General features: G+C 35.1%; 1 protein-coding gene across 4 annotated transcripts in view; it reads right to left on the reverse strand.

The window, feature by feature from the left end:
• ADK (adenosine kinase) overlaps positions 1-20,504 on the reverse strand; it is a 692,586-nt gene that overhangs the window by 336,285 nt on the left and 335,797 nt on the right. For all 4 annotated transcript variants that reach the window (XM_051982068.1, XM_051982067.1, XM_051982064.1 and 1 more), the window contains exons 5-6: positions 16,442-16,614; positions 10,247-10,355 (exon numbers count right to left, since the gene is read on the reverse strand). In XM_051982068.1, coding sequence (XP_051838028.1) covers positions 10,247-10,355; positions 16,442-16,614 — 282 coding nt within the window. The remainder of the gene's footprint in view (positions 1-10,246; positions 10,356-16,441; positions 16,615-20,504) is intronic.

Raw genomic sequence — 20,504 nt, forward strand, 5'->3', positions numbered from 1 at the left:
GAATGTACCTTCAAATGTTTCAAACCATCATGCACTAAAGAAATGTCCAAATACACTATAGCAACCATGAACCAGAAAACGGTTCTGTTCTGAGATTGATTGCACTCTGTAGAGCCAATTATTAGATCATCTTGTCCTGGGAAATATGACATGATAGCAGTGGAGTTTCACAAGCTGGAAGCTTTCTTCCTCAGAAGGCTAACTCCTTAAGAAAGCTGACTAATAAGAAGAAAGCAATAAATATCTTCAGGTTGTTTCTTTCAACTCTCTACTTACCAAAACGATCAGTGTATTGAGGCTTCCATTTTAATTTACATTTAAATAGTATGCTAAATCAGCACAGATTTTACATGCAATTTGAGAATCATGTCCCTAAAGGCAACGTCATCTGGGGGAAATGGATAAGAACATAGGCCTCTGCAGAAAAATATGCTTGCAGGCAGTACTATCCTGGGAAGATTTAAAATCTGGAGCTTCTTCCCACTGTTGATAGGGCTGAGATGGATAATTATTCATAATCAGTTTCTATCTTTTACTATCTTGTTCACATTTTAGAGTAGAAACAGCCTATTACAAGTAGCCAAGACAGAAATCTGAACTGATTTAAAGCTAATAGAGGCTCTTCGGTCTGTTTCCCCTTCTCTTCAAAATGCAATTAAGACTATTACATCACTGAAAATTACATGCCCGGGCTATCACAGAATATATCTGCCAAATGCAAAAACTTGCAGCAAGTCCTCCATGTAATAATGATGTTTTATCATTTTAATTACAAACAAAACCAAGAAAACAAACAAAAAAACCCCTAAAACCCCAAATCACACTCCCAGAAGTCTCCCAATTGGGGTGGTCTAAATTAACACTATCTTGGTAGCCCAAGGGTAACAAAAGTAGACTGAGCTACCAAATTTCATCATAGTTATAGCAGCTGTCTTCATGCCTGGAGGAAGCTGAGTATTTAACAAAGCAGACAGCTTGGCACTGGCATCTGATTAGCAGTGTGAGTATTGTCGAATAGGATATGCTGGGCTCTTTTGTTTCACTGTTTGATTAGAAATCTGGAGAGCAGTGGCATCATGTAACTATATAATTCAGGCTTCTTCGTGAGGTAAATGGTTTGTGATGCTCCCCCCCTACTAGGTAAGATATGAATGTGCTTCACTAACCCTTGAAAGATATAGATATTACAACTGTTTGGCTATCCATTTATTTCCAATAATGTGTGACCCAAAAGGTGTTAAAAATATTTTTAAAAATATTAGCAGACCTGAAAAATGTCTATTTAATAAGAAACTCTCTAAGAGTTTTTAACTCAACTTTATAACTTTCAATTAAATCTGTCTGAACATTTGGGGCATGGAGGGGAGGAGGACAGGAATGGGGGAACAGGGAGAAGAAGAGATGTTTATTTTGGTTTGCATAAGTAGAAAACTCTATTCAAAATGGTAACAGTCCAAACAAAGATTCAGACTTTTTAGATTTCACTCATTTTAGCTGAAAATCCTGTGGGAAGCTGTACTGCCCTGCCCTGTACATCACTGCAGTCCTGAATCAGGTATGTATACTTTGAATTACCAAAAATAAAAGGGGATGGTAGAGGGTGTCTTCACCATATTTTCACCCACAAATCTGAAAATCTATCATAAATTCTGGGTTCTTATTGATAGAGTCCAAATCAATGGACTCCATGCAAACAATCTACTTCAATAGAAGTACATTCTTTTACTCTATCAAATCCATAGGAGGTAATCAGACTGGATGTTTTATTCAACAGGGCTGAAGAAAATTGTTCCACAATAGGTTAATTCAAAATGGCAGCATAGAAAATGCATCTGTCAGTGGGGATCAAATTACAGGGCAAGCTCCTCTCAATGCTTAGAAAAACAAGTCTGCAGTTCTACTGATTATGTGCCTGTGTGTGTTTAAAGGGGTGGGAAAGGAGCTAAATATCGGAGCTAACCTCCAATTAAAGTCAATCATAAAAACAGCCAATTTAATGAGTGCGGATTTCTTTGGGTAATTATAACACCAACCACTTTTTTCTCTTTTAAATCTGTAATTCTGCCTTCTTGTTATTGCCTGCTTTGTCATTAATCGCCTCAGGACCCTGATTCCCTAGCAACAGACTGCCACCACACATTTGGCTCGGGTTCAACATTTTCTTTGTGAGAAATGGAACTGCTGCTGCCGCCTGGGCTGCTGTAGCTTGACTGGCTGTGCAAGGGTTCTAATAATGTATTCTTCTGAAAAATCACATGATCCCGAGAGCAGGGACTGAGCTCCATTAATTACTGTGCTGAGGAAGCTTATCTACCATCTAAAGGCTGGGGAGGGAGATGTTAGAGAGGAGGGGAGGTGCCTCTTCCATCATCAATAATTGGAAGGTGAACATTTACAAATAAATATTTTATTCTAAGGTCGACAGGTTTCTACTTAAATTTGTTGGGGAAAGGGAAGAGCACTATTTCTCAAATGTTGCTTTATGAATCTTGTCTATACAAAGTAGCCCCAAGGAGTCCAAAGAATTGGTTGTCACTCATCACTACTCTGAAAGTAAATTAACTCATGTTATCTATCAGCTGTTTTTCCCACTTAGGGTAAAAGTGATTAAAATAGCTATATGTGTAAATAAATACATTGTTAGATGAGGATTCATTCAGTATATCTTTTAAATCTGAATATGACACAATAAGGTGGAAATTTGGATGTAATTCAATATATTCTGACTCAAATATTTAAATGCCTTGTAACGAAAATACTTAATGAAGTAAGATCTGTGACTATCACTTATTTAAGAAGTGAATCACAGGATTAGAAATGTACTTGGGATGTCACTGAGATTTCCCAAATGCACCTCAAGTTCAACATGTCCAAAACATGTGCATTATCTTTTCTCTTCAAAACAGGAACCATCAGCTTCTCAGTCACCCAGGCTTACAATCTTGATGAACCATTCTCCATCACTTCACAGATCTCTGAGAGTCTTCTCCCAGATTAATTCTTTTATGAAAGCAAACTTGGACAAAATTTTTCTCAATTCCTCCCTAGCCTTTAACTTCTGAATGGGTATTGTCTCAGACATACAGAGACCTGGGAAATCCCTTACCTTAAAAAGACCAAGGTGCATCTGGGACCATATGCACTTTTCTTGACCTTCTTGCCACTGGACCCTGATGACTCTGGTAGAAACAGTGAGACTTACTGTTTTGAACAATTCTACTCGCTTAAATCTAATTCACTTAAATTTAATTCAATTTGAAGATATCACCCTCTTTCTCTTTGTCTTTAGTCTTCTTGAAGAACAAGGACCACCATCACTAAAAAGGACAAATTTGACAGCTTGTCTCTTTACATTCTCTCTTCTAAATGTCCCTATCTGACATTCATATAGATTCCACTCCTCCTCCCAAGACTCCTACAAGAGCCTTCTCACTGTTCTCCAGTGTTTCCCATTCTAGACTCCTGAAGCACATGTCTGACCAAACCACCCCAGTAAACAATAAAACTTTGATGTTTCCCTCTTAACTTCCAGGAAAAAATATAAATGCTTTTGTCTGACATTAAAAATCCTTCACATTTTACTTACTGACTACCTTGTCAGGCTTCACCTTGATTGCAGGCCATGATTCAGCCAAACAGGGTCTCTTTGTTCTAAGTTGCACATGACATCTCTCTCCTGTCCCTGTGCATTTGTACTGGCTGCCTGCATACTTGGAATAACTTCCCTTCTTATCCCTGTCTCTTCTTAGGTTCCCTGTTTTTCTTTTAAGACTTAGCTCAAATGCCAACTTCTCCAAAAGACTTTTCCCAGTCCTCTCTCCCAACTTAGTGTCTTCTCGGAAGCCACCTTCCTGGCTTTTCTTACACATACACACACACACACACACACACACATACACACGCGCGCGCGCGCGCACACACACACACACACATCCCTAGAGCATGCATGTAGTTGTTTTCACACTTATCTCCCTATTAAAATGAGTTCCCTAAGGAAAGGGATTGTTTTTGCCTTTCTTTGTAAGCCCAGTGCTTAGCACAGTGCTTGGCACATAGTTAACACTTAATAAATGCTTGTGGACTAACTGACATGACACAGAAATACAACCCTAAACTAATGGTAGTTATAGAAATTAACATGACATGTCAGAAATGGATGGCTGGTTCTCAGAAATATGGCTATACAAGAGTGGCAGGTTTGGGGATTGCTGTCAGGACATGATCATTTAAAATACCCCAGAGTACACTGAGTATTATGGAGGCATCCATGTACTCGAATAGCAGTTAGTGGACAGTCCCATTCCCGCCAATCTCCACATATTAGATTGCTAGTTTCCTAGAAAACATAGTGCCATGCCAACTTATTGCAGTATCTGACTATACTGAATAACTTAAATTTAACCATTACATGTAAAATCTAATTAGAATGAAATAATGACCCATTCACTTAAGTAGGCTTCTGAAAAAGTCCCTTTTTATACTCATTTTGTTAAAAAAAAAATAGCAGTAAAAAACAGAACAAAACTTGAATTGTTATTCTGGACCTGATTTTTATTTAAACAATACTACATACTCTTGATATTATGTATTCCATTATGTGCGATCACGTTGAGATTATATAATGTACTGTTATATCTATTATCCTCCTCCAAAATATTTCTCCTTGGATACCTATCCTGAGACACAAAGTTTCTGTTATGATTACAGGATGGTATTAGATTTTTATGAATGTATATTATTTGTATTCTTTAAATGCTTCCAGAAGCCCAAGAAAGCACATCCTCTACTCTTTCATCTCAATTATGGCAGTCAATTGTTGAATTCAATCTGTTGGCTCACAAGGACTGGATTTTACAGTGCAGATCATATGATAGTGCCATGAGTATAAATGACTACTTTTATACCATTCAAGATGCTGAGTCTATTTTTGAATAACTCGACCTCATGATACCAACCACAGCTATTTCTGAATTGAAGAATTAAAGATGTTTCCGCTGTTTTGAGGCTTACGAGGGAACAGGACTTAAAACTAATCTCACCTTCAACGAGCCTCCTCTTTTCAGGTCTATTGTTGCAAGCATTTCATGTGGGTTAACTTTCCCTGAGAAATGGGTGAGAAAGTCAATGTCTTTACTTTTATTCATTTCCTACATTTTAGTTTCAACAGTTTACAGAAACCAGGTTGAAATTTTTATAATTATACTGATTACTTTTAATCATTATTTTGTTCTTCAATTATATAAATTCCAACATTTTTTCTCTGTAATCAATGATTTTGACTGGTACCGGAGAGATGATCCTTAACTCCCAAAACAATAACCAATTTTGTCTAGACTGAGAAACATAGTAAACTTTGAAACTTTATAACTTTATTTTTATAACTCTACTGGATGTTTACCATTTGCAATATCTTCTAATTTTCTTTGTGAAGAAAACCTTCATGATATCAAAGTTCAAGCAACTAATGTTCTCTTAGTTTCAAACTTTATTTTTTTCAAACATGTTCTTTTTGCTGCCTCCAAGGCTATCTATACAGAGAAGTCACCTAGTATCTATGGACTTATTTTGAAAGATCTTGTTCTTCACAGAATTTCTGTTTTATATCCAATTAAGAATCAAGTCTTGTCAGTCTGACCTGTACATCATGTGTTTCTGTCCCCTTCCGTCCATTTGCATGGTGACTGCTGTGGATCATTCGTTACTGCTTCCTGAACTGACTTCAAATTGGCTTCCCTGCTGTAAGCCTTTCCTTTCTCTAATCCATACTCCACTGTAGATGCTCAAATGGATTTCTAAGATACAAAGTGACCATAATACTCATCTGCCCACTTCTCATTATTCCATTTCACACATTGTATATTCAAGCCAAAACAGACGACTTCTTGCTCTCTGGCACACTGGCTCTCCAGCTCCTAGGATTCCATTAATACCCTTTCCAAACTATTCTTCCATAAATCAACAGTATCACTTTCTAAAGAGGGGGTGTCAGTCAATTACACTATGGTTCCATTCACCATTCCAATGATCTCTCAGATACTCCTCTCTTTCCCACTCCCAACTCCCATAATCTTCCCTCCTCCTCTCATTTGTTCTACTTAATTTGTGTACATTTTGTTTTTAATTCTACATTCTGCTCCCCCAGCCATACCAACCTTGAAATAGGATGTCCCTGAGGGTAACTTGTGCAACGTTTCTAGCCCATGATAGATATTTAATAAAATGATTTTCAAATCAAATTGAGTGGCCAGCTTGTAGCCTGCCAAGCTTAAACCAGGTAAAACCTGGGTCATATCCATGACCAGAGGAATATAATGAAGTATCAGAGCATTATGTTTCTGGAAGTCTGATATATCATGTATATAACTTCTTAACAATCAAAAGACCTAATTCAAGGAATTATTCATTGCTTGTAATACTGTCTCAGTTTAAAAACTTAAATTAACTACCATTAACATAGATAATAAAATAGGAAAATTTGAAGATTACAAAGAAGGAAGAAAAATCTGCACTGTATCAGTCTGATACCTCTGAGCAGCATCTTTTCATTCATGACCTAATAACGAACCATCTTTTCTTCCTAAATTTATGTTCATTTCCTCTTCCTTCCCTAATAACCATACCATCTATATTTCCTTTAAATCTGTTGCCTGAAATAAGAAGAATCTTGGTGCCCAATATAACCATATAGTCATTGTATGGCTCTTTCCAAAACTCATGTGTTGAACATTACCCCTCAAAGATAAGAATTTCAACTCACATATGAATCCCAGTCCCACAGTCTTACTAGTCTTTGAAGATGAATATCAAAACACAAAAATGTCCAGTTTGGAACTGATGAAGCTGCATGGCAAAAAGAGAGCATCTCTTAAATGGGCTGAACAGGCAAATGACAGGCATTATCTTGAGAGAAGGTAAAGAAGGTTAAGAAGGGAAAGTTCCCAGAGGAAGAATGCTGCTAGAAGAGAGATAATAAATAAGTAAAGGATACCAGGGAAATAAAGGAAAATCTAAAAGTTTAATCTAAAAAAATCAACAGAGCAAATAAACCAAATAGATGTTCAAAATAAGAGTTTTTGTTTTTAAGGCTTGAAAGTAGAATCGTCCCTTCTTCATAGTTTTCTTCTTTAAAGTCCATGGTGAAAAACAAAAAAGGAAAAAAAAAAAGGGAAAAAAATTCTCTTATATGGTAGGATCAGCAATACTATTTAGGCAGGCACAATTCCTCTAGAAACAATTCTATGTTATACTTGAGAGGGAAAGCAGCATGTGTGTCATAAAATTCTCTACTGTAAAGAATGTGGTACTTAATTGCTTACCAGAATTAAATAGAATTTTTTTCCAATAAAGATTAAATAGGAACCCCCAAACTCTAAGAAGTTTATTTAAATTGCTTATCATTATCTACTTTTTGCCAAGTTCAGTTTTCAATGTAATAGTACACGCATACAAATTTTGTAAATGAGATTTTACCAAACAGAGTGCTAAATTCTTCTGTCAAATCTAATCTCTGCCTATCTTCTAATTCTTTGGTCTTTTCAATAGTTTATACAGAACATCCCTCTAATGATTGAGTTTAAAACATTCATTGAAAGTCAATTGTTTGGGATTCTGGATGTACTTTTCCAAAGGGCAAAAATTTAATGCTGGCTAGATTTTTCAGGATAAATCCACAAAAACTGATTTTATCTCTAACACATCATTATTGTATTCTGTTGATGAAAAAGTATTAGACTACACAATTATGATATTAGTAATTATGTCAAATTAGTAAAAATGCCAAATTATACCAGTTTTCTAAATTTATCTTGAGTATTGCTGCTTGAGCAATTTATGTTTCACTGAAGCAAGAACAGTTAAAAAAAAAAAAAAAAAAAAAACCTAAAAGAAGACGAAGAGAATTAAGAAGAGGAGAAGAAGGAATCAGGAAATAGAGATTTGGAAATGTATATTTTCTCAGTAATTTCAAGGTCTTTGGAAATTATTGGAACTGGTTCTTTAATATGTCTGATTTTATTTTATAGTTGTCTTTTTCTTTGATATGGGTTTGTCAAGACTTCTGCTCCTTTATTTATCCCATTGGAATCATTTCCATGGAAGACATAAATAAAACAGAAAGAGAGAAAGAGACAGGGTCAGAAGAATGATTTTCTTGACTTAATGGGGGGAAAAGGGGAAAAAGGGTTAAAAGAAAGTATTAAAGATGATGTCTATGTAGATGTGATTACACAAAGTAGAAATACCTGAGCTACTAGTGCCAAAAGCCAAGACCTATGGAGAAAATCTAAGGAAAAACTGTCTACAAGGACAGTGGCACCAAGCTGACATGCCCCTGCCAAGCCAAACCAAGTCTGCAAGATTCCCCTTAGCTTTGGGGATGAACCCTTCAGGTGAAAAGAGTTCCTCCTCCCAACGTATGCCTGCAAGAAGGACCCCCGACCAGATACCTCTGAAGGGCTGAGTGGACTGCACTGCCTGGGATTCCCCCAAGCATTCTTGGGACTTCTACTTTGCTCAACTTTTCAGGTTCCTTGCACGTGCTATTTTCCCCTATTCACTTGGAAGCTCCCCATAGCACAAAGACTGTCTCTCTTTTAATTGGTGTCCCCAGCACTCAGTATTCTGCCTGACAGAGAGAAGGTGTTTAAAAAATGTATGCCAACTACCTGGGACAAAGGACAGTTTCTTCTTTATTATGTAAAGAGTTTTGTGGGATTAGAAGATAGTTAAAATGAGGGCAGAGGAGGACTGTTCAACCCACCATCTCTTTGGATGAAACTTCATAAAGCTGAGTAATTAAAATATAGAAAACTGTAATTATGTGAGAAACACTAATATTTTACAATTCAAAAATACTGTCATATATCTACTATTCTAAGAAGTGTAGCAGAGATCCCAACAAACTTCAGACCCCAAGACTTGTTGATTTTTTTAAATAACTGTAATAAAACATCTAAATTGCATTTTAGCCCCCAATGGAAGGGAATATAAAAATCATCATTTCAGATGGAAATTTAATTTAACACCAAAGGTTATCATTATTTGAAAATGAAAATCTGAGACTATTTATAGGAACAAATTAAAAGTTAGAATAATTCTGGGGAAAAAAAAACAAATCAAAAGAAAAAGGATGAATTTCTGAAATGTTTTTTCCAACATGGGACAGGAACTGTGGGATGCTTCTCCGTTGTATAAGCTCCAGTGTTAGTATTTATTAGACAGTTAAGAAGAGGCAGTTCTGCTCTATACAAGAATCAAAAACAGTCATGTAAAGCTTACAACCTTGGACACTAACAGGCTGGAGGAGACATTAACACTAGCTGAAAGAAATAACTATATTTTCATGAATGTGTTCCTACTAGATAATCCATTTTTTACACTTTTTTTTTTAAACCAGCTGTTCCCACACAGTTCAGGTAGCAGAAGGGCAGCATCTGTGATATTAGAACCACAGATTACATGCACATTAAGGGTTTATAATCTTTAATAGAAGCTTATATTTAAATACTAATTGTGATCAACCTCAAATACCTTACAATGAGATGGAAACAAATTCTCTACTTACCCAGAATTTGTATAATACCAAAATAGTAGTTGATTAATTCAGAAGGATTTTTTCAATAAAAAAAAAAAAGCCAGTTTTAAAAATTAACTCTTAACTTGTCATTTTTACTTGCTATATATGGCCCAAAAAATTTAATAATTCAAATCATAGGCTGCCTCCCTGCCCAGATCCAAGACTCTTGTCATGATCAATGTTTCTGAAATATTGAATTATAAGGTGTCATGGTAATTACTATGGAATAAATAGCAATTAAGATTTTTCAGGCAAATAAGCTCAAATTGTTTGCAATGAATAATTATGCTAATAATGTTTTTCTACATAATCCGGGCATCCTTCACAACAATTTGCCTTAAAAAAATGTGAAATGTAATTTTGCTGAACAAATATTACAAGAGCTCTTAAGAAAAAGGATGGCTTAAAAGGCATCTTATACTCAGTTTAAACAAGTTCTATCTAGAAAGAATCCAAATAGATGGGAAAAAAAAAAAAAAAACAAACAAAAACAGAAAATACACAAACATACAATGGTAACGTGCTCTCTCAAAATTTGCAAAAGTGATATTGCCATTTTTTGACTGAAGATTTACAGGTTATATTGAGCAAATTATTTAACCTATACAACAACTGATAATCATTATTTGTAATGTCAATAAATACCAGAAACATAAAGTAATCCATACTTACTGCTATGTAATAAACTTTGGCTTTCTCTACCAACTTCCAGTTTTTTTCCAAGTCAAGATGTTTTTCCTTTTTATAACAATTGGCGGCAGCAAGATTGGCAACAAGGGACCTAAAATAACGAAGTGAAAATAGGTTTTCTTGCTATTGGAAAAACTGGTTTTACACTTTTGTAGACCATTGATTCCCAATATTTTGTGGCTTGTTCATTTGTTTCAAACATGAACATAAGGCTCATTTTCTCTTGAGGACTTAAGTGAGACTGTCAAATTAAAAAGTATGTTTAGGACATTCATCAGGAGGAGAAATTTTTATTCTGGAAACTTTAAACTACCAACTTAAATTCTGAGAAACAGAAAATGAAAAGCATTTTTGGGCAATTTGAAATGCATGACTGACACATTTTAAAAGGTTAAAATTCACCTAAAAAGAAAAGAACATATTGGAATGTTAATGTGCAAAAGTGGATGATGAAAAGCTTAATCCTAATTACTGCAAAAATGTCTTTGTTTATAAAACATTTACAGATAGAATGTATTTTGTATATTTATCCAAATGCTCTAAAAATCAAACCTAGGATTAATTTCATATTCCAACACATGTCTTCACTACATACTCTGTAGTTACTATGGGGAATTAATTTGCAAAACATTACATTTTAAGGGCTGGAATCAATTAAAATTAGTTTCCACAGCTGCCAAGCCCCTGGGCTTCTCTGGTGTTACAGCTGGAAAACCTAAATACAACTTAGCAGCTCAAATTTTGCCTTAACAATTATAGCAACATTTTAATTATTGACCAATAATCAAACAAGATAGAATAAAATATTTTATTAAATAAAACTGATTAAATGGTTTTTAAAATCAACTAGGGGTTGATACAGTTACCTTCTTTTCTAACACAAAATTACAAAAGGGAAATGAAACAGAGACAAAAAAGGATGTGAAATGTATTTTTTTTAATCAAGTAAAAAGGTAATTGTTTTGGCATTTATCACTCCAGGCTATCCTATATAGTTCTTTATAAAAAGAAAAATTAAATTTCTTTCAGTTTTCATTTCAATTAAATTCATCCACTGGTTTATTATACACTTCTCTCTTTCTCTGTCTCTAGTTTCTAGCCCCAGATGTAATTGTTTTCATCTAATAAAAATTTGCCTCTTGTCTGAAATATTTTCACAATTAGACATTGGAAATGAGAAAGTGTTAAAAACAACTGCAATGCTACAGCTTAAAGACTTTTAGTACAGTATTTAACTTTTTAGTGAGAAACCAGTTAGTGGGAATAGCTTTAGACTAATTTCTACTAAAGATGGCTGTTCAGTTTCCATAGCCAACAACTATAATCATAATAAAACCATTCTTTTTGTTATAGAAAACAAATATCATAACATATATCACACCAGACATAAATTTCATAAACATTTTCAAAATATGTTGGAAATGTGATTTTGAACTAGGCATCTACACAAGAGCTTTTTCTGCTTCAAAAATGCACCATTTGTTTAAAAAGAGTAAGAAAGAAAGAAAAAGAATTGGAGAAATATCACTTCTGGAGCACTAAGCAGAAATCATGTTAATTCAGTGGAGTTACAGAATTATAAACAGAAATCTTCACATATGCAAAAGCCATATGATTCATTTCATTTAGACAATGGGCATGAAGGACAAAAGGCAGGATGTGGAAGCATCAACCACTTTTAAAAAGTGAACTTCCAAGCCTAAATGTTTGAGATCAACACCATCAACATTAACACCAATTATGTGTGAAATGATTACAGTTCTCCAACAGAGAAAATTAACTCCACTATTCAATGAATGAATATTCACTATAGATACCATTTTAATAAATCATAATTGAACAAATGAAGAAGGATTTAAAGAAAAAATAGGCCTAGAGGAAAGAGTCTTAACCTTTTATTAGCTCGGACCATATGGCATCTGAAAAGACTTGTGTTTTACTACTTAAGAATGAATATAAAACTAGTCTTGGAGAACATTCAGGAATCCTTGTGTATAATTTACTATCCAAAGACTTAGGGCAGGAAAAGGCCTTAGAAGTTACCCTGTGCAGTGTTCTCATTTTACAAAAAGGAAACAGAGGCAGATATTTAAGTATCTTGACCAAGTCTACACAGATGGAAAAGACAGTTCTGGTCAAGTTCTTCTAATTTCAAATCCAGCATGACCACTGACCTACTAACATTCTGAGATGTTCCAAACTGTTGGCTCTGCTCCTGGGAATGTTTACATTTCAAAGACCTATGATCTCAATGTGGGAATTCCTTTCATTGCAAGCCATTCAAGTCTTTTCATTATGTTTCAAATTTGTCTATTTTTTCCAAAATTTTTCAACACAATTTCTCCAAAAACTTGGAGACCTTTCTCTATTTTCTCTTTACACCACTTTTGTTGTTTCTCATTTTTACCATGTGAACAGCCCACTATAATAATAACAGTCAAATGCATATAGTGTTTTAAGATTTATGAAACACTTCATTTCATTTTGTTCCCACAGCAATCCTGAAAATCAGGTACTATCATCACTCCCACTTTACAAATGGACAAACTGAGGTAGTCAAATTTTGAGTGCCTTTCTGAGGGTCACATGGCTGTCTATGTGTTTGAATTCAGATCTTCCTATGACACCTTGCTGCTTTAATACATCAAAAAGCTAAGACAACTTTCCTAGATAAACAATTTTTAGTCTTTTCCTTAGCTATTTCTCTAATGTTTCAAATTGTGCTTTTAAATATTGTTACATCTGTCTAATATGTGTTTAACACATATTCATGAATTCATATACATCTACCTGAACATCAGTACAAACTTGTAACTTTCAGGAAAATAAAGAATGTTGTTACTGTAATAAATCTTTTGCCTCTCTAAAACTTGGTTTCTACAGACATAAAATGAAAAGCTTGCTAAACAATATCCCTGAGAAGCCTTCTTCTCAGGCCAAAATCTGTGATCATTGGAATAAATTATTCAGTCTGAGAAGAACTATAGGAAGTTCAGGCATTGATAAATTATTCATTAATGCCTGAACTTCCCATAGTACAAAAAAGAAAGGTAAAAAGAGAAAAGAAGAAAAAAGAGTGGGGAAAAAACCAAGAAACACACAGAATGATACAAGAACAGATAAAAGAGAAAAAAAAAAAGAAAAATAAAGAGAAATTACTTTCCAGGAGGGGTTTTGTTTTCTTTCTTTCTTTCTTTTTTTTTTGGCTGAGGCAATTGGGGTGAGGTGACTTGCCTAGGGTCACATAGCTAGGAAGTGTTAAGTGTCTGAGATCACATTTGAACTCAGGTCATCCTGACTTCAGGACTGGTGTTCTATCCACTGAGCCACCTAGTTGCCCCCAAAAGAGGATTTTTAAGACCATTTGACAGAAAATTTTTAATTAATGCTCCTGAAATCACCCTGTGAAGTCTATAAAATAGATCATGTATTTTGACTTATATATTTTAAGAAATATATTCAGCAGCAAAAATATGAATTTTGAAAAGTCTTGCTACAGATATTCAAAAAAAATTTTTAACAAAGAATCAACATTTTGAAATTATAGATCTATGAAAGATTAGCACGGAGATTTTTTTTTTTTTACTAGAAAAAAGAGATAAAGAAAGTAGAGATCTGGCAAAAAGATAGATAAATGTAAATGTAAAGTGAAAAGAAAGGAATATCTAGGATTATGCTCCCAAAATGTTGTTTCTAGATGTAGCATTTTATCTATACTTTTTGGTCCTGAAAAAAAATTTTTTTTCATTAGATTCATTTACTCACTGATGCAATTAATAATTTACTGAATTCCTTGGCTCTCGACAGGACTAGTTCTATTTGATCTAGGCTGAGGAGATACAAAAGAAAATGAGGTTTCTTCCTGGCAGATTCACAGCCAAGGAGGCCCACAAGGGATTATCTCCAGAGGAGATGGTGGTGACCTTGTGACACAGTCATTACTATTCAACCATTTTTGTCTCAATGTCCAAGGATCCAGTCAACTCATAGGACAACCTCAATCCACAAGATGTTTTTTAAGAGTCTGCCTATTTAACCATCTTGGCAATGACACAATTATGATCTGATAGCCCATGACCTTTGACCTGTTTTGGGAGAGAAGGCAGAGTAACTTGACCTTTTCCCACTGAGCTCAAGGCAGAAAATGTCTCATCAAATTGGGGTCCTAAAGAGGTTTATGGCTGGACAGAAGGGGCAACTTTCTGTTTGAAAAAAGACATCCTTGTCTCAGAATTGATATGTATTGAAGTGGGGGCAAAGTGACCTAGCAAAGAGCCTTTTTTTTTTTTTTTTTTTGCTGAGGCATTTGGGGTTAAGTGACTTTGCCCTGGATCACAAACCTAGGAGATGTTAAGTGTCTGAGACCAGATTTGAACTCAGGTCCTCTTGACTTCAGAGCTGGTGATCTATCCAGTGTGCCACCTAGTTACCCCTGGCAAAGAGCTTTTAATGAAGAAAGAGGGTGCTTGCCTATGTTCTTTGAGGGGAGGAACTGAGAAATGGGCACAGACCACAGAACAGGTTAAGTAACTAAACTGAAAAAAATGGCTGAGGATTAACAATAGTTCTGAGGGCTCTGAACTCTAGCTCGTTCAATCAGAGAATCATAAAATCTGGCAATCAGAATTAACTTCAGGGGCCATCTATCCAACTCATTCTGAAAAACAATCTGAAATAGAATTTTTTTTCTTTTTCTTTCTTTTCTCTTTTCTCCTGGAGGAAAGACCAGCTCTATTCTGTACTTTATCAGTAGGGAGTCTCTTGCTGGACTAAAAGAAGATGGCAAAAGTCTCAGAAGTGCTCTTTTCTTCTTCTTTCCAGAAGTACTTTGAGAGAGGCAGGAAATGGGAACATCTGAAGACAATGAAACAAGAAGCTATCTTGGCTTTCCCTTGGAAAGATGCAATGGCTTTATAACAAATTAAAGCCAACTAAGTTCAGAAAAGATAGCGCAATTTCATTTTCTTTATAAGAATGGTTGTATGTTTGATACAATTAGTGTTAGTAATAAGAATTATATTAAAATTTATAGAAGCCATTTTCAAAGATTTATATACTTTTGGCTGACTTAGAAATTCCTACAAATATTCATTTACTTGAAAATCCTAATTAGTTGCCTTTATGTTTCAAAAGAAATTAGTAATTTATTAAGATGTGTGTCAGCCTGTCAAGGATGAAATTGCCCATTGGTGAAAATATCCCCAAATGAAGAAAGTTCTCTATTTTAATAGATTTAGTTGATAAACTGGAAATGAGCAACCAAGGCCATGCTCATAACATTATATAGGAAGGAAAATGGTCACAGAGTTTTGTTACTTGTTTTTTAAAGAATCCAAGAGTGGTCTAAGACGACCATGTAGGAAAGAACACTATCAAACTTAAAGGTAAGCCCAGTGCTAGAAATGTCAGCCTGTCACCAAATAAAGCCTATTACAACATTTTCTATGTCTACAGGTACAGGTTCTTGCTTTCTTTGTTCTTCAGCCTTTTGAAATACATCCTTCAAGACTCAGTTTAATGCTCCTGCAGGAGTCTTCCTCAATTATCATTGGCTTCTCATTAAAGATGCCTCCATCTACTCTTTCTATATTTCCTGTTCATACCTATTTATGTGCACATTGTCTCTGTCATTAGGAAAGTAATTTTTTGGACTTTTTTATATGACCTTTGTATAGCCTTTTGCACATATTAAGTGCTTTAAAATAATTTTTTAGTTGGAGCAGCAGGTGATGCAGTGAATAGAGCACCAGCTTCAAATCTAGATTTGAGGTTAATGACTTAACTTCAATTGCCTAAGCAAAAAAAAAAAAAGTTTTTTTTTTAGTTGATTGTTCAATCATTTTCAATCATGTCTGACTCTCTGTGACACAATATTGGTATTTTCTTGATAAAGACCCTAGAACAGTTGGCCATTTCCTTTTTCAGCTCATTTTACAGATGAGGAAACTGAGGCAAACAGGTTAAATGACCTGACCAGTTAGGAAGTGTTTGAGGCTGGATTTGAACTCAGGAAAATAAATCTTTCTACATGCAAGCCCAGTGTAAGGGATCACCTAAATTGCCCAATAACTACTAAAGCAATAATATTAAAAGGTCAAGACTTAGATAGAATTCCAAATTTCACCTATCATACCAACATTCTCTAAGTAAGTACTTTCATAGGAAATCTGGTCTGACCTATTGTCACTGGTGATGCAGGCGGCACAAGTTCCCGTGGGCTGCTCGTTCTGTTCATAGTAATGTGCATCCACATGGGCTTCTGCAGCTTTCTTCTTCAGGATCTCACCAAATTTATCCATGCCAATGCAACCAAAGAATGTTGCTGCTTTGAAGGGTCTTTGAATCATCCACTGAAAAGAAAAACACAAGAAATTCCACACTTACCACAGGGATGCTTCTTTTTGAGGGTTGGTAGAGTGAGATCACAGGAAATTTCTGCAGGTCCACAATATCAGAAACAGTCCTGAAGCATTCCCCTTACAATTCCATTCCCTCCCTCTCATTTTTAAACGACAGTAAGCATTTACACAAAACTTTTAGCTATGAAAGGTGTTTTATATAGGGAATTTCCCTTGATCTTAACAACAATCCTGTGAAGTAAATACTCATGAAAATTACTATTTTTCTAAAGAAAAACCTGAGGCTGAAGCAAGAAAAACACACAACTATTAAGTATCTGAAGAGAAACTGAATTCATATCTTTCTGATTCTAATTGCAGCATCCCCATTGTTTGTCAATATATCTTATTCTACCTTGAATTTATGTAACTCACTGACATAACAAGGCCCTCTTTGGGCTTCAATTTCCATATAAGTAAAATTAGGAAGACAGGGCCTCTAATTTTATTTCAATTTAATTTGACATTAAATGCCTAAGAGATAATATAATATAAGGAGTAGACTTATCGATCCTGAGCTTAGCCTCAGGAAACCTGAATTTGAATCCTAACTCCCTCTAAGACCACCAACCTCTCAGGGCCTCATTTTTCTCATGTTTAAAATATTGTCTGTAGAATCTAATATATTAAAAACACTTAGTAATTTTTCAAGCTATGTGTTAGTAGCTTCCTCAAGGACCTCACTTCTACAGGAGAGTTGAAGCATTGTCAAGGTATGGTAATACTACAGAGAATTGACAGATTACATTTCTTGAACAAATCCATTTTTCAATGAAGAAGAGTGCTCTTCATTAAAGAAAAATTCCTAAAAATTGTTCCAGGTAATAATAAAATTAAATTTTCTTTGAAATATCATGAAACTGATACTTTTCATTAATATCTCAGAAGAGCCTATTCAAAATTCTAAGGTTTTTGTTTCCATGACACAAGGGGATTTATAATCGAGTCACTTTAGTGAGTGACTACTTCCTTTTACAGGAAACACAGCCACAGTTCATTATTGCAATTAGTCGTTTTTTTAGCCATGTCCAACTCTTTCTGATCCCATTTGGGGTTTTTTTGGCAAAGACACAGGAGAGTTTTGCCATTTTCTTCTGTAGCTCATTTTACAGGTGAAGAATTAAGGCAGACAGTATTAAGTGATCTGTCCACAGTCACACAACTAGGAAATGTCTGTGGCTGCATTTGAACTCATCACGCTGATTCTTCCTGATTTTAAGCCTGCCTTCTACCCTGCACCAGCTAACTGCAGAATTCAAACTCCTGCACAACAAACTTTTAAAAATGTTATCCCCAGGGTAAGGAGGGCAGCTCTGCCCCTCAGATACTTCATGTTCATTATTTGTCTCCTTTGCTCAACTTTGTGTGGCCACGTTCTGCCATCTCAGAGTTTCTTTGTCCAGCCCTGATCTGGGCACATCCTCTGGAAGCTGCAGGAGGACAGAGGCTCTTTAGTTTGTGTCTTGTATAGTGCCAGAGAGAGGTCAATGGCAAATGTTTGGCTATGGAGCTGAATCCACATTGCCTTTATTTCTACTAAGGGCAAGAATGTCATTGGGATGGAAAATGATGGACTTTCCCACTGAACCAGGAGCTTGAGGCTGAAGTTGGATCTTTTCTTTAATGATATTTATTAAGTGATATATATATATATATATATATATATATATATATATATATATATATATATATATATACACACACACACACACAAAGAACTTTATTAGGCACTACAGAGATAAATTAAAAAGCAAAGAAAATCATGGGACTTAGCCATGGCTCTCAAAAAGCTCAATACACATGAAAAAAAATGTAAGATATCGGCAATGTAGTCCTTTTATAATTAAAATTTGTCATTCAGCTAGTACACTAGAATACATTGCTTGACATATATTCCTGATATTATAATATAATCAAATCAGGATGTGGATGGGCACAGTGTGAAGACAGGCAGGAAAGTTGAGAAGAAAGGAATGGGCACTGATCCTCTTCTAAATACAAGCTTTGACCATGTGACTGGCAAAGGTCCAAGAGGAGAAAGTAATGCCTGCTGTGATTCCTGAGGGTCAGAAATCAGGATGGTGTAGGACCTTGCTTCAAAGTAAGTAGATCTTCAATAACTAAAAAAAGGAATCTTAAGGAACAGGGACAAGGCAGTTGAGGATTGCCTTAAGACAGATAAAATTACTCTGAAAAGCTATTGTGAGGATGAAAGGAGGTAATAATTTCAAAGTACTTAGCACAGTATCTAGTACATAATTAGGTTATGTTAGATGCTGTATAAATTTCTCTCTTTTTACTTTCTTCCCTCCCTTAGGTAGTAGGATCAAAGTAATAGAAGTCAAAATAAGGATCTAGAAACTAGAGAATCAGGAAGAGAAAGACAATACTGCCACAGAAGAAAGATACATACTGAGTCTGGGTTCTAAATACATTAGCATCTTTTTGAGCATAGTTCCAAATTGCTCTCCAGAATGGCGGGATGGATTCACAATTCCACCAACAATGCATCAGTGTCCCCGTTTTCCCACATTCCCTCCAACATTCATCATTATCTTTTCCTGTCATTTTAACCAATTAGACAGGTGTGTAGTGGTATCTCAGAGTTGTCTTAATTTGCATTTCTCTGATTAATAATGACTTGGAGCATCTTTTCATATGGCTAGAAATAGTTTCAATTTCTTCATCTGAGAATTGTCTGTTCATATCCTTTGACCATTTATCAATTGGAAAATGGCTTGATTTCTTATAATTTAGAGTCAATTTTCTATATATTTTGGAAATGAGGCCTCTATCAGAAGCTTTGACTGTAAAAATGTTTTCCCAGTTTATTCCTTCCCTTCTAATCTAGTCTGCATTGGTTTTGTTTGTACAAAAATTTTTCAATTTGATATAATCAAACTTTTCTATTTTGAGATCAATAATGATCTCTAGTTCTTCTTTGATCATAAATTCCTTACACTTCCACAGGTCTGAGAGGTAAAGTATGTTATGTTCCTCTAATTTGTTTATAATCTCATTCTTTATGCCTAGTCATGAACTCATTTTGAAACTCTCTCTAAAGTTATCAAACTGTGCATACCCTAGGATCCAGCAGTATTACTACTGGGCTTATACCCCAAAGAAATCTTAAAGAAGGGAAAGGGACCTGTATGTGCAAGAATGTTTGTGGCAGGTCTATTTGTAGTGGCCAGAAACTGGAAACTGGGTGGATGCCCATCAATTGGAGAATGGCTGAATAAATTGTAGTATATGAATATTATGGAATATTATTATTCTGTAAGAAATGACCAGCAGGATGATTTCAGAAAGGCCTGGAGAGACTTACAAGAACTGATGCTGAGTGAAATGAGCAGGACCAGGAGATCATTATATACTTCAACAACAATGCTATATGATGATCAATTCTGATGGATGTAGCCATCTCCAGCAATGAGATGAACCAAATCAGTTCCAATAAAGCAGTAATGAGTTGAACCAGCTACACCCAGCGAAAGAACTCTAAGAGATGACTATGAATCACCACATAGAATTCCTAATCCCTCTATTTTTAACCTCCTGCATTTTTTATTTCCTTCAAGGCTAATTGTACATTATTTGAAAGTCCAATTCTTTTTGTACAGCAAAATAACTGTTAGGACATGTATACTTATATTGTATTTAATTTATACTTTAACATATTTAACATGTATTGGTCAACCTGCCATCTGGGGGAGGGGATGGGGAGAAGGAGGGGAAAAAGTAGAACAAAAGGTTTGGCAATTGTCAATGCTGTAAAATTACCCATGAATATAACTTGTAAATAAAAAGCCACAATACAAACAAATAAATAAATAAATAAT

This window comes from Antechinus flavipes, chromosome 2 (assembly GCF_016432865.1).
Source record: "Antechinus flavipes isolate AdamAnt ecotype Samford, QLD, Australia chromosome 2, AdamAnt_v2, whole genome shotgun sequence".
In the NCBI taxonomy this organism is placed as follows: Eukaryota; Metazoa; Chordata; class Mammalia; order Dasyuromorphia; family Dasyuridae; genus Antechinus; species Antechinus flavipes.